The sequence below is a fragment of the Macaca mulatta genome, chromosome 20, assembly GCF_049350105.2.
Source record: "Macaca mulatta isolate MMU2019108-1 chromosome 20, T2T-MMU8v2.0, whole genome shotgun sequence".
Taxonomy (NCBI): Eukaryota; Metazoa; Chordata; class Mammalia; order Primates; family Cercopithecidae; genus Macaca; species Macaca mulatta.
The window spans coordinates 64,497,745-64,512,357 of NC_133425.1; the positions used below are offsets into that span (position 1 = coordinate 64,497,745).

The 14,613-nt window shown below is 42.1% G+C and overlaps 1 protein-coding gene across 2 annotated transcripts in view; it reads left to right on the plus strand.

The window, feature by feature from the left end:
* The window catches only part of TANGO6 (transport and golgi organization 6 homolog), a 255,119-nt gene that overhangs the window by 53,117 nt on the left and 187,389 nt on the right, over positions 1 to 14,613 (plus strand). For both annotated transcript variants that reach the window (XM_015126488.3, XM_015126489.3), the window contains exons 8-10: positions 5,916 to 6,028; positions 7,847 to 8,023; positions 13,117 to 13,249. In XM_015126488.3, the coding sequence (XP_014981974.3) occupies positions 5,916 to 6,028; positions 7,847 to 8,023; positions 13,117 to 13,249 (423 nt within the window). The remainder of the gene's footprint in view (positions 1 to 5,915; positions 6,029 to 7,846; positions 8,024 to 13,116; positions 13,250 to 14,613) is intronic.

Sequence of the window (14,613 nt, forward strand, 5' to 3'; positions counted from 1 at the left end):
ATATAAAATAAAAAAATAAAAGCAGTAACAGTGGGGTTCCTTTAAATTGTGTACTACTATATTCACTGCCTAGTCACCAAAAATTCAGGTAGCACCATTTCATAATCTACTCTGATAGGCGCTGAAGAAGGGAGCTTGACTTTTGCCTTCCAGGCTAGTTCAGGAGTTGGGAGATAACTATATACTATATTCCTGGACCAATTATATATCACAGGCTCTAAAATGCAATTGGAATTTAGAGAAGAAGAAAAATCATTTCATAGTGGTTAGGTGCTGAATATTTGAATGAATGAGTGAGTGAATGAATGAACAGTTGAAGATTAAGTATATGGCAGGCTTATGGAGGAGGCAGAACTTGTGCTGGGTCAGTTTAATAAGTATCATTGCATATCTTTCATCTCCAAAATTAATCTGGTCATTAGGATGCATAGCAGTGCTTAAGGCAGATAAAAGAAACTTTATTTTTAAAAATTATGTATTTTTATTATTTTTAAATTTTAATTGACACATAATTGTACATAGTTATGTGAAACTGATTTTGATTATTGTTTTTAGATGACTAGTCCAAAACTTTTTAATTTTAATTTAATTTTATTTTTTGAGACAGTGTCTCACTCTGTCACCCAGGCTGGAGTGCAGTAGCCGCGATCTTGGCTCACTGCAACCTCTACCTCCTGGGTTCAAGCAATGATTCTTGTGCGTGAGCCTCTGGAGTACCAGAATTACAGGCCCACCACACCACACCTGGCTAATTTTTGCATTTTTAGTAGAGACAGGGTTCCGTCTTATTGGCCAGGCTGGTCTCAAGCTCCTGGACTCAAGTGATCCTCCCTCCTTAGCCTCCCGAAATGCTGGGGTTACAGATGTGAGCCACCATACCCAGCCCAAAACTTTTATTTTTTATTTTAATTTATTTTTTAGAGACAGAATCTTGTTCTCTTGCTCGGGCTGTAGTGCTGTGGCTCACTGCAGCCTCAAGCCCCTGGGCTTAGGAGATCCTCTTGCCTTAGCCGCCTGTGTAGCTGGAGGTACAGGCATGCACCACCATGCCCAGCTAATTTTTATTTTTTGTAGAGATGGGAGTCATGCTATGTTGCTGGTCTTGAACTCCTGGGCACAAGTGATCTTCCCACTTCAGCCTCAAAGTGCTGGGATTATGGGCATGAGCCACTGCACCCAGCCCAAAACTTATAAAGAATACATGTACTTCCATCAAAGAAGTTTAAAGGGAGGTAGATTTGAGTTCAGTACAGAAGAAATTTACTATTATTGTTGGAAGGGAGGTGGCAATTGTGTATAGATCAAGGAGAGGCCACTGACATTCTTTAAGATACTGTAGAAAACATTTATTTATCAGATTGAACCAAAAGAAAGCCTTAATTCTAAATCTTTTCACTTAAAAAAAGTCTTATTTCTCTGTTTCTATCTGTGAACTTGATAGATTCTAGTTGGTAAATTGATAAGGTTATTCTTTTTTATTTTTTATTTTTTTTATTTTTTTTGAGACGGAGTCTTGCTGTATTGCCCAGGCTGGAGTGCAATGGTATGATCTCGGCTCACTGCAACCTCCACCTCCTGGGTTCAAGGAATTCTCCTGCCTCAGCCTCCCAAGTAGGTAGGATTACAGGTGTGCACCACTACCTCCAGCTAACTTTCGTATTTTTGTGGAGACGGGTTTCACCATGTTGGTCAGGCTGGTCTCGAACTCCTGACCTCGTGATCCACCCACCTCTGCTTCCCAAAGTGCTGGGATTACAGGTGTCATGAGCTGCTGCACCCAGCCTATAAAGGCTATTCTTAATTTTTCTCTCTCTTTCCGCATGCTTTTCCCCTCATCGTTATCCATTTAACCTGCTTTATTTTTCCTCCTAGCACTTGTCACTACCTGGTATTGTATAGTTGGTGTTTCTTGCCTGCCTCCTCAACTAGAATGTTAGCTCCTTGAAGCAGATACTTTGTTCAGCACCGTATCTGCAGGGCTACAAGTGTGCTAGCACAAAAGTGGCACTCAATAAACATTTGTTGAACCTTTACACAAAAATAAATAACATATGTATAAATTGCCGTACATTATTTTCTAAATTTTAGGCACAAGTAGTACTTGTTCCTTATAAGAAGATATAGAAAAGTATAAGGAAGAAGCAAACAAAAAATTAGTGGATTTTTTTTTTTTTTTTTTAGACAGTGTTTTACTCTTGTTGCCCAGGCTGGAGTGCAGTGGCATGATCTCGGCTCACTACAGCTTCCAATTCCTGGGTTCAAGCAATTCTCCTGCCTCAGCCTCCCAAGTAGCTGGGATTACAGGCATGTGCCACCACGCACTGCTAACTTTGTATTTTTAGTAGAAACGGGGTTTCACCATGTTGGTCAGGCTGGTGTCGAACTCCTGACCTTAGGTGATCCGCCCGCCTCAGCCTCCCAAAGTGGTGGGATTATAGGTGTGAGCCGCTGCCCCTGGCCAAATCAGAGGAATTTATCAGCAACAACATATATCCCTGAGGAATGTGCTCAGTTGAGTTCTTGTTAAAGTTTGGGGTGCTTTGGCCCTATTAAGCCAGTAAATAATGAAGACTTAACTCCATTTGTTTTTGTTTTCTTTGTTGTTCTTGTTTGGGGGTTTATTATTTTTTGTACAAAAAATCCTGGTAAGGAAGGATGGCTCCACAGGGATTACCTCTGAGAACACAGGATGCAAAGCCGAACAATAGGTCTTTACGTTATCTGGAAGAATCTCTTCTTTTGCCTCCTGTAATTGGTGATTTCATCATTAGGCCTGTACATGACTTCTGAACGCTGCTGTACACAGCACTTCATTTAGCTGGGCTTACGGAGATTAGATCATGCACAGGAAGCTGGCTCCTTGGCTAACAGGCTCCAGAGAGGAGTCAGGAGGCTTAAGGGATGTGAAAAATTAGGGTTGATTTTTAAGAGACAGGATTCACTGGAAAAGCACAGAGATTTTTCCAGCTCATGAAAGTACCTCCATGACCTTTAGTTTCATGAGCAACATTGATTCCGACTTCAAAACTCTTTCTATAAATAAGGGCTTCTTTGAGCTTCCCTTCCCTTCCCTTCCCTTTTATTTTATTTTATTTATTTTTTATTTATTTTTATTTTTATTATTATACTTTAAGTTCTAGGGTACATGTGCATAATGTGCAGCTTTGTTACATATGTATACTTGTGCCATGTTGGTGTGCTGCACCCATCAACTCGTCAGCACCCATCAACTTGTCGTTTACATCAGGTATAACTCCCAATGCAATCCCTCCCCCCTCTCCCCTCCCCCCTCCCTTATTTTATTTTTTATAGAGATGGGGTCTCACGATGTTGCCCAGGCTGTTCGCTGTTCTCCAACTCCTGGGCTCAAGTGATCCTCCCTCCTTGGCCTCCCTAAGTGCTGGGATTACAGGTGTAAGCCATCACACTGGGCCCCTTTCACTCTCAAAATAGGGCCGCTAGTACTGACTTTGTGAGATTGTTATGATTTTAACGAGCTAGCTCTTTTTTTTTTTTTTTTTTTTTTTTTTTTTTTTTTTTTTGAGACGGAGTCTCGCTCTGTCGCCCAGGCTGGAGTGCAGTGGCACGATCTCAGCTCACTGCAACCTCCGCCTCCCGGGTTTACGTATGCCATTCTCCTGCCTCAGCCTCCCGAGTAGCTGGGACTACAGGCGCCCGCCACCTCGCCCGGCTAGTTTTTTGTATTTTTTAGTAGAGACGGGGTTTCACCGTGTTAGCCAGGATGGTCTCGATCTCCTGACCTCGTGATCCGCCCGTCTCGGCCTCCCAAAGTGCTGGGATTACAGGCTTGAGCCACCGCGCCCGGCACGAGCTAGCTTTTTAAAGAATCTAGTATAGTGCTTGGAAGATAAAAACCTATCATGGTTTCCGGAACATATACCATGATCATAATCATTGTCAGCTCCTTTTCTTTCTCTTTTTACCATTATCACTATCCATACTATCAGGTTTAAATTAACTTCTTATAACAGAATTACATTTTGAAATCCTATTGTGGCCGGGCGCGGTGGCTCAAGCCTGTAATCCCAGCACTTTGGGAGGCCGAGGCGGGCGGATCACGAGGTCAGGAGATCGAGACCATCCTGGCTAACACGGTGAAACCCCGTCTCTACTAAAAAATACAAAAAACTAGCCGGGCGAGGTGGCGGGCGCCTGTAGTCCCAGCTACTCTGGAGGCTGAGGCCGGAGAATGGCGTGAACCCGGGAGGCGGAGCTTGCAGTGAGCTGAGATCCGGCCACTGCACTCCAGCCTGGGCTACAGAGCAAGACTCCGTCTCAAAAAAAAAAAAAAAAAAAAAAAAAAAAAGAAATCCTATTGTGTTTAACTGGAGTTTTGAATAACATTTTTGTACTTCTTAAGATACTTTCAATTATCTGCCTTATTATTATTATTATTGGTTTACTTGGCTGGGTGCAGTGGCTCATGCCTGTAATTCCAGCACTTTGGGAGGAAAAGATGGGAGGATTGTTTGAGCCCAGGAGTTTGAGACCACCCTGAGCAACATGGCAAAACCCCAGCTCTACTAAAAATACAAAACATTAGCCATGCATGGTGGTGTGTGCCTGTGGTTCCAGCTACCCAGGAGGCTGAGATGAAAATATCACTTGAGCTTGGAGATTGAGGCTGCAGTGAGCTGTGATTGCACCACTGCATTCCAGCCTGGGTGAGAGAGACCGCATCTCAAATATAATAATAGTTTTACTTTTTTTATTCTTCCCATACATCACAAGCAATATGAAGGATAATGACCCTTACTGATTTTTATATTCACTACAGTACCTAAAACAGTGCTTTGAACCCAGTGAGTGTTCAGTAAAAGTTTATTGAATTGAATGCATTTGTTCTAGCCTTATTGAAAGGTACAACTAAAACATGCAACATTGTGATTGTTAATAAAAGTCACCATCCTTACATACTTGTTTTTTGTTTTTGTTTTTTTTTACTTTTTTTCATAGGCAGTAGTTAGCATCCTCACACACTTAACTGTGTAGAGCCAGTACAGATCTAGGTGAACAGTGCAATTACTTTTCTCTTTTTTGTAAGAAACAGGGTCTTACTCCATCACCCAGGCTAGAGGGCAGTAGCATGATCATAGCTTATTGCAGCTTTGAATTCCTGGGCTCAAGCCATCCTTCCGCCTCAGCCTCCCAAGTAGTTGGGACTGTAGGCATGCACTACCAAGCCTGGCTAATTTTTAAATGTTTTTGTAGAGATGGGGTCTTACTGTGTTGCTCAGCTAGGCTTGAACTTCTGGCCTCAAACAATCCTAGCTTGAACTTCTGGCCTCAAACAATCCTACCTCCGTGACCTCCAAAAATTCTGGGATTACAGACATGAGCCACTGTGCCCAGCCCTACAGTATAATTTCTTTGAACATTTATAGAATTAGGGAGAATAGGACATTTCCATGTGGTGGTCACATCTTAAGAGTGATGAAACTGAAGTCAGCAGTGTTTTGGGTTTGGTTTGGTTTGTTTTGATTTTCCAAATCTAGTTTAAAGTTTTTCCCTTTGGTAGTAATTACTTGTTCCTAATAGCAGGGCCTTCAGCAGTAGGACAGTTATATAATTAAACAATAGGTAGATTAGGAAACTCAGACGTAGCCAAAAGTAGGAAAGGAAGAGGTCAGAAAGCGGGGTAGTTGACCAATTCTGGGCAGGTCTAGAGACTGCACACATGAAATGGTGCTGTTCCAGTTCACTCTCGTTTCAGCCTGTCTGCCAAACTCAAATGGTTTCATTGCCATGTCTGAGCACATCCTTGGAGCTAAAATGGTGTGATTCGGAGGAGATACTGCTGAAGACACTGAGCCTTGCTAGGTGTTTGGTGTGTGATCCCCATTGCTCTGGCCAGGCAGTCATGGGATTATTCTTCACCATTTCCTTTTTTCTAGGTGTACGTGGTTGGGAATGAACCTTTAACAGTTTTGATGGATTCTCTGCTTCCTGTCCTGGGAGTGCTTTTTCTTCTCTACTGTTTTACTAAGCAGAGTGTATCTCACATAAGGTAAACAATCAAGGGACCCTTATTTGTTTATAAATAGAATCTTACTTGTTTATAAATTGTGACATCTTTTTTGCATGTTGTTTTTGTTCTTATTTTGAATTTATATTTGCCACTTTGAAATTATCATTTCCTTTCAAAGTCAGGAAAACACTGGGATCTTCCTATTTTGCTCATCTGGAAAAGAACAAGAATTTTGCAGATCACAGGGCATTGGATACAGTTTTTACAATTACTTTCCTCAGCCTCTGTCGTAAATCTCAAAGACAAAATCTCTGTTTACACGTGTAAACATGCCATTTTTCAATCAGTGAGAAATACTGCAATTACATGTCTAGGAAGGAGGAAATAGGGGATGGATCATAATGACCTTGTGGGGAGTTAGAAAACATGTTTGGGAAATCTAGATCTGAATGTGGCACTTTGTATTTAGCCTGGGATTTGGTGTTGGTGATACAGTGTGTTGTTTAGAAAGAAGGGATTTCTTAGTCATCCAGAAAATACTCCTTTGTCATAGAATTTAAGTAGGATTCATTTTATATCAGCTATATTTTCACAGTAATTTATGTTGTTTCTTCCTCCAGGTAAGAGTTATCTTATCTCAAGTCCTACAGAATTATTATTTTTGGTGTTTGGAGAGCCTCACATGTAATCCAATATACAATAATAGTATCTTCTTCGCAAAGTTATTGTAAAGACTCAATATGCATTAATATGTTTAGCACAGTCCCTGGCAAATAGTAAGCTCAATAAATGGTAGCTATCATTATCACCATTGCTAAGTGGTGAAGGAAAACACCATCTTTTGTACTATTCAAAGCTTACATAGTGCCCTTGGCTCTTCAGCTTGAGTCAGCACGTCACTGTGGCCCACAGCCACAATGGCAATGACAAGAGAATGCAGTGGAAGAGGGAGGCTGTACATCTGTGAACTTGGTTTCAAGGGACAGTCCACAAAATAACTCTTGTTTTTTTTTGTTTGTTTTTTGTTTTTTGGTTTTTTTTTGAGACGGAGTCTCACTCTGTTGTCCAGACTGGGGTGCAGTGGTGCGATCTTGGCTCACTTCAACCTCCGTCCCTGAGTTCAGGCGATTCTCCTGCCTCAGTCTCCTGGGTAGCTGGGATTACAGGCACTTGCCACCACGCCCGGCTAATTTTTGTAGTTTTAGTAGAGATGGGGTTTCACCATGTTGGCCAGGCTGGTCTCGAACTCCTGACCTCAGATGATCCACCCGCCTCAGCCTCCCAAAATGCTGGGATTACAGGCGTGAGCCACCACGCCTGGCCTCTGGTTTTTGTTTTAAAACTCAGGTCCTCACAGCACTATCATGTCCTCATCAGAGACAGACAAGGAACATGTGAACATTGATATAGTTCCTCTTCTAGTTGATTGACACAGATGAAAGGAGTTGAGGTATCAGCAATATTTTGTTGGTATGCAGTTTCTTGGTCTCCAGCTATTGGTCTTGCTGAGAGTAGATGCTTTTTATACGTGTGTACTTTCTTTGACAGTACCTGATGCAAAGGCAGTAGTACACTTGGAATTACCGAAAAAAAAAAAAATCACGTGGGGCTTATGTGGCAAATCAGGGTTGCTGCCAGAGCCAAGGATTAGTCAGTCAGTCATTGAATTTCAGTATATTTGCATTCTGAAATTCACAAGAAGCATACTTTCCACTCCTGCATTTCAGTAGTACTAGGAGATCGTGCCAGCATTTAAAATGCAGTGGAACCTGACAGCCTTTCTTTCTTTTTTTATGTTAGCTTGTTAGATGCATGGAGTAAGATGACAAGCTCATTCATTACTGCTTTTTCTGCCAGGTCACTTTGCCAAGAAATCTTATTATGGATTCTGGGGAAGCTGGAAAGGAAGAAGGCAATTGCCAGCCTGAAAGGATTTGCAGGGTTGGACAAAGCTGTGCCCTCTCTCCATTCTCTGTGTCAGTTTAGAGCTGCCACTCAAGGTGGCATTATGATTACCATCAAAGAGGCCATTAGGTGAGTCCACCCATCCATTACTGTCTCTCTTCAGATTTAGTTCTGCCCAAAAGGCCATTCAGTCATTCAACCACTAAGGGGCGCTGATAGAAAAGAAACCAGAAACTCAAGTGGCTGAGGTGCTTGCTGTTTATATTCTCTAAATGAAACGTAAGCCTTAAATAATTCTCCAGGTTTTTTCCCAAGATGCCTGCTAATGGTTGGTGCAATTTACTGGAGCCTCACAGCTCTGCATCACAACAAGCCCACTTACTTCACCATCTTTGCCAGTTAATCAGAGTAAAGGGCAGACACATGTTCACCCTTAACACCATAATAATCCAATTATCTTTCTGACTCTCAAAATGGTATATGTGTGTGTTTATCTTCAGACTTATTCCTGAGGGAAATTGTCCGATAGCTATCTTTTATGGTAATTTTATGATGGAGATTTGTTTCTCATAGGGATTGATTAGAAAGTGCTTAATAAATATTAGTGAAATGGATCATTTATGTATCCAACATCTCACAATTGCATGTTTTAAATTATTTCCACTTTCTGGATGATCTAATGTTATTACCTCAGAACATAATTTCCTGTTGGTCATAGTCCATGTAATATGAATGAGTGACTGCTATCCTGTTTGGATTTCACATCACTTTCAAAGTGTTGCTGTTTGTTGAAGCGCTGAAATATTATTATATATTCATGGTTAACTTGGTAAAGTTTTAAAACACCCCTTCAGTTTGGTGGACTCGAGGAAAATAGAAAAACACATAGATTGCAAACAGAATCATCAGTACGAACTCAAGCTGCTATTCTGCCCAGCAACAGTTTATCAAGATGTTTTTGGCCAGACATGGTGGCTCACACCTGTAATCACAGCACTTTAGGAGGCTGAGGCGGGTGGATCACCTGAGGTTAGGAGTTTGAGACCAGCCTGTCCAACATGGTGAAACACCATCTCTATTAAAAATACAAAAATTAGCCAGGCATGGTGGTGCATGTCTGTAGACCTAGCTACTTGTGAGGCTGAGGCACAAGAATTGCTTGAACTGGGAGGTGGAAGTTGCAGTGAGCTGGGATCGTAACACTGCACTCCAGCCTGGGCAACAGGGTGAGATAGTCTCAAAAAAAAAGAAAAGAAAGAAAGAAGAGCCAGGCGTGGTGGCTCACACATGTAATCCCAGCACTTTGGGAGGCTGAGGTGGGTGGATCACTTGAGGTCAGGAGTTCAAGACCAGCCTGGCCAACATGGTGAAACCCATCTCTACTAAAAATACAAAAATTAGCCAGTTGTGGGGGCTGGCACCTGTAGCCCCAGGTACTCGGGAGGCGAGGCAGGACTGTCACTTGAACCCAGGAGGTGGAGGTTGCAGTAAGCCAAGATCGTGCCACTGCACTCCCACCTAGGTGACAGAGTGAGACTCTGTCTCAAAAAAAAAAAAGTTTATTTAAAGAAACTCTATAAGAGCAGCTTAGATTTTATGATCTTTAGATCCAGAGTTTTTACTTTTCTGGAATTAAATATAATTGTTTGGAATTTACTCTTTATCATTGATTTTTTTTTTTTTTTTGAGACAGAGTTTTTGCTCTTGTTGCCCAGGCTGGAGTGCAATGGCGCGATCTTGGCTCACTGCAACCTCTGCCTCCCGGGCTCAAGCGATTCTCCTGCCTCAGCCTCCCAAGTAGCTGGGGTTACAGGCATGTGCCACCACGCCTGGCTAATTTTGTATTTTTAGTAGAGATGGAGTTTCTCCATGTTGATCAGGCTGATCTTGAACTCCTGACCTCAGGTGATCCACCCACCTTAGCCTCCCAAAGTGGCCTTATCGTTGAATTTTTAAGAGTGACTAAAGTAGTGCTTCTTAAGATAATTGTCATGTGTTTTTGTTTTGTTTTTGAGGCTTAGTGTTGCTCTGTCGCTCAGACTGGAGTGCAATGGCATGATCTTGGCTGACTGCAACCTCCACCTCCTGGGTTCAAGCAATTCTCTTGCCTCAGCCTGCCGAGTAGCTGGGACTACAGGCACTCGCCACCATGCCAGGCTAACGTCATGTTGTTTTAGAAGTATTTGAATACAGTACTTCATTTTCACAATCAAAATGGCTCACAGAAGCTTAGAAGTGATGTTTATCCATTTTGGCTTTTCCTTCAACATAGAATGTTGTGGAGAAAACATGACTGATCTGAAGGACTCTGGAAGATTCTGGGATAATACAGGAAATATCCTAAGCTAAATGTATAGGTTATTCATTCTATTAGAGGAATAGGAAGTCCATGTTCTTCTTTTTTTTTTTTTTTTTTTTTTGAGACAGAGTCTCGCTCTGTCGCCCAGGCTGGAGTGCAGTGGCGCGATCTCGGCTCACTGCAAGCTCCGCCTCCCAGGTTCATGCCATTCTCCTGCCTCAGCCTCCCAAGTAGCTGGGACTACAGGCGCCCGCCACCACGCCCGGCTAATTTTTTGTATTTTTAGTAAAGGCGGGGTTTCACCGAGTTAGCCAGGATGGTCTTCATCTCCTGACCTTGTGATCCACCTGCCTCGGCCTCCCAAAGTGCTGGGATTACAGGTGTGGGAAGTCCATGTTCTTAGTGAACTGGCACACTGAGACATACTGCCTTATGAGATGGTCTGCCAAGTTAATAATTGTACTTTTCAATGAGATGAAGAAACATCTGTCATTTTTTTTTTCTCAATTTAGTCTGAAAAAATTTTATGTCATTGGTCACTGAAATAACACATATTCTTTTTATAATACAAAAAACATATAAAGAGGAAAACAAAAGTCAACTAGTGTCTTATTTCCTGTTCACATTATTTTAGTGTTTTGCTTTTTAGTACATTTTCAATGCTTTTGTATTTGTTTATATGATGATATGGTATAATAATATAGTATCTTGAGCTGCGTATGGTGGTTCATACTGGTAATCCCAGCACTTTGGGAGGCCAAGGTGTGAGGATTGCTTGAGGTTAGGCGTTCAAGATCAGCCTGGGCAACATAGCAAGACCCCATTTCTTTAAAAAAAAAAAAAAAAAAAAAGGCCAGGCACAGTGGCTCATGCTTGTAATCCCAGCATTTTGGGAGGCCAAGACGGGCGGATCACATGAGGTCGAGAGTTCGAGACCAGCCTGGCCAACATGGTAAAACTCTGTGTCTACTAAAAATACAAAAATTAGACAGGCGTGGTGGCAGTTGCCTGTAATCCCAGCTACTCGGGAGGCTGAGGCAGGAGAATCACTTGAACCCGGGAGGTGGAGGTTGCAGTAAGCCGAGATCGCACCATTGTACTCCAGCCTAGGTGACAAGAGTAAAACTCCGTGTTAAAAAAAAAAAAAAATTATAAAAAAAGTATGTACACACACACACAGGTGTATATATATGTATACATGGTATCTTTGTCTTTTCACTTGTCAGAGGAATTAAAAACTAAAAGCCATAGTACCTCATGAGAAAGTACGAATATTTCTTGATCAGCCTGGGCAATATGGCAAAACCCGGTTTCTACAAAAAAATACAAATATTAGTTGGTTGTGATGGTGCACCTCTCTAGTCCCAGCTACTTAGGAGGCTGAAGTGGGAGGATTGCCTCAGTCTGGGAGGTGGAGGCTGCAGTGAGCCATGATTGCACCACTGTACTCCAGCCTAGGCAATGAGTGAGACCCTGTCTCAAAAATTAAAAAAAAAAACAAAAAAACAAAAAACGGCTGAGTGCAGTGGCTCATGCCTGTAATCCCAGCACTTTGGTAGGCCAAGGCGGGCAGATCACGAGGTCAGAAATTCGAGACCAGCCTGGCCACCATAGTGAAATACTGTCTCTACTAAAAATACCAAAAATTAGCTGGGCGTGGTGGTGGGCGCCTGTAATCCCAGCTACTCCGGAGGCTGAGGCAGGAGAACTGCTTGAACCCGGGAGGCGGAGGTTGCAGTGAACCAAGATGGCATCATTGCACTCCAGCCTGGGCAACAAGAGCGAGACTCCATCTCAAATAAATAAATAAATAAATAAATAAATAAATTTTTGCAGTAATCATAGCACTGATTTAGCCAGATTTTATAACGTGGTAATCACATTCAACCTACTCATTTTTCTGAACCTTTATGCATTTTCTTATCTCAGCTAATTGGTTCCTTTCAGTTGAGACTGCATGTCCTCCCATGATGATCACATCTTTTTCTGCTGCCCATAACCCTTCAGTAGCTTATCAGAAAAAAGTCAAAGTTCTTTTGAATGACATCCAAGGCCCTCTGTGATCTAGCCTTACTTTACAGCCTTCTCTTTCTGTTTTTCCTCAGGACCCAGAATATCTGCATATGACTTGTATATACTTTAATTCCTCCTTGCTTTTGTAAAAGTAATAGTAATTCTCCAACATCCATCTTTTTTTTTTTTTTTAGAAATGAGATCTTACCATGTTGTCTATGTTACTGGCGTTCAGTGGCTATTCAGTTGTGACCATAATGCACTACAACCTCAAACTCGTGGGCTCAAGCAGTCTTCCTGCCTCAGCCTCCTGGTACACTACCAGTGTGCACCACTGTGCCCGGCTAACATCCATCTTCATGAATCTTTCCCTATTTGAGCAAATGACCATGCAGGACATAACAGCCTAGTTTCTGAGAATCATTTTTTCAGAATGGAGAAATAGTAAAATAAGTTAAATAAATTTGGGGGATCTTTTTAATGATTAACTGTTTGGACATAACGTGTTACTTTAGAAGATTGTTAGCCGGGCACGGTGGCTCAAGCCTGTAATCCCAGCACTTTGGGAGGCTGAGACGGGCGGATCACAAGGTCAGGAGATCGAGACCATCCTGGCTAACACGGTGAAACCCCGTCTCTACTAAAAAATACAAAAAACTAGCCGGGCGAGGTGGCGGGCGCCTGTGGTCCCAGCTACTCCGGAGGCTGAGGCAGGAGAATGGTGTAAACCCGGGAGGCGGAGCTTGCAGTGAGCTGAGATCCGGCCACTGCACTCCAGCCTGGGCGACAGAGCCAGACTCAGTCTCAAAAAAAAAAAAAAAAAAAAAAAAAAAAAAGAAGATTGTTATGGGGTTTAAAATTATCTGTATCTCTGGTAACTCTGCCAAGATAAATTTTACCCTCATTGCAGTGATGAAGATGAAGATGAAGCTCTGTACCAGAAGGTATCCTCAGAGCAGGGCCGGGTAGAGCATCTCGGGGACTTGCTGTCCCACTGCCAGGAATGCGGTTTGGCAGGAGACTTCTTCATCTTCTGTTTGAAAGTAAGAACTACCTGTAATTCCTGGTCAGTGTTATTCCAGGGGAGTGCCAGGAAACCCTTTGAATTTTCAAAGCATTTATAATTTTAGATCCTAAAATGTAGGCCCTAATTTAAGGAAAGCGATCAAAGGACATAAAGGAATTTATTTTTTTAGTAGCCTTTGGATTGGTAAAAAGAAGAAATTTTTCTTCACTAGTACTCATGTTATCTACTACTTCCTCAAATAATCGGCACTGGCAGTTTAGAGATGAACAAAGCAGAACCCTCAATCTATGAAAGGGTTAATCTTTGCTCTGTGTTGACAGTAAGAACTCTTTTGAAGTTAATAGCAGGTTTTACAGCTATAGAGTAATCCCTTATCCTTTCTGACTGTTGTTTTGTCAGGTATTTGCAAAGGAGATTTAGCAATTCTGCCTCCTTCATTTCATTTTGCAGGCACCTGAAGCCTTTTCCGGGTTTGTTTCTTAGTGCCAGTGGTTGTGCTTTGCTTGCTTTTCTTCTATTCTCTGACAGTAACTGGTACCCCATACTGTTACTCCTTGTTGCACTGTATGACATCATAAGCCAGTGACCTCCAGCTCTGCCTTTTCAACTCTTTCCCCTAAATAAAGTGTCTACTCTAAAAGAGCTGTAAGAGAGTTTAAGGTTTCTGTAGGTATGGGAGAATTCAAGGAGGGAATCAGGGCTAACATTTCTAGAACTTGAAGTAGGAGACACTTTTTGATGCTTTCTTACCTCCCATGTTCACACCCATCCCCATGCCCAGCGATACTCTTTCTAAATAACATTCCAAGGGGATGTGCTCTTAATTGTATACTTAAAAAAAGGTGGCTCACTCCCAGCACTTTGGGAGGCCGAGCCAGGTGGATCACCTGAGCTCAGGCATTTGAGACCAGCTTGGGCAACATGGCGAAACCCCGTCTCTACCAATAATACAAAAAGTAGCCTGGCATGGGGGCTTGTGCCTGTAGTCCCGGCTACTCGGGAGGCTAAGATGAGAGGATCACTTGATCCCAGGAGGCAGAGGTTTCAGTAAGCCAAGAAGGGTAGGTGAATAGCCTACAAAACCCGCAGTAATACATAATTTCTTAGAAGTTAGTTCTAAGTATCTTAGAGGAAAAGAGCTGTAGTGCTGGAGGCATCTAATGGTCTCCAAAAGGGGTTTGAGAATGTGAGGTGATCTGAGGCTCAGTTCAAGGAAGGCCACTAGTAGAAATCATAGAAATACCCACAAAGCCGAAAGCTTGTCAAACTATTTCTTTGTGTGTGTGTGTGTATGTTTTTTATTGTGAGACTTTAAATTTTTATATACATGGTATCATACTGTATATATTATTCTGAAACTTACATTTTTCACTCAGTAGT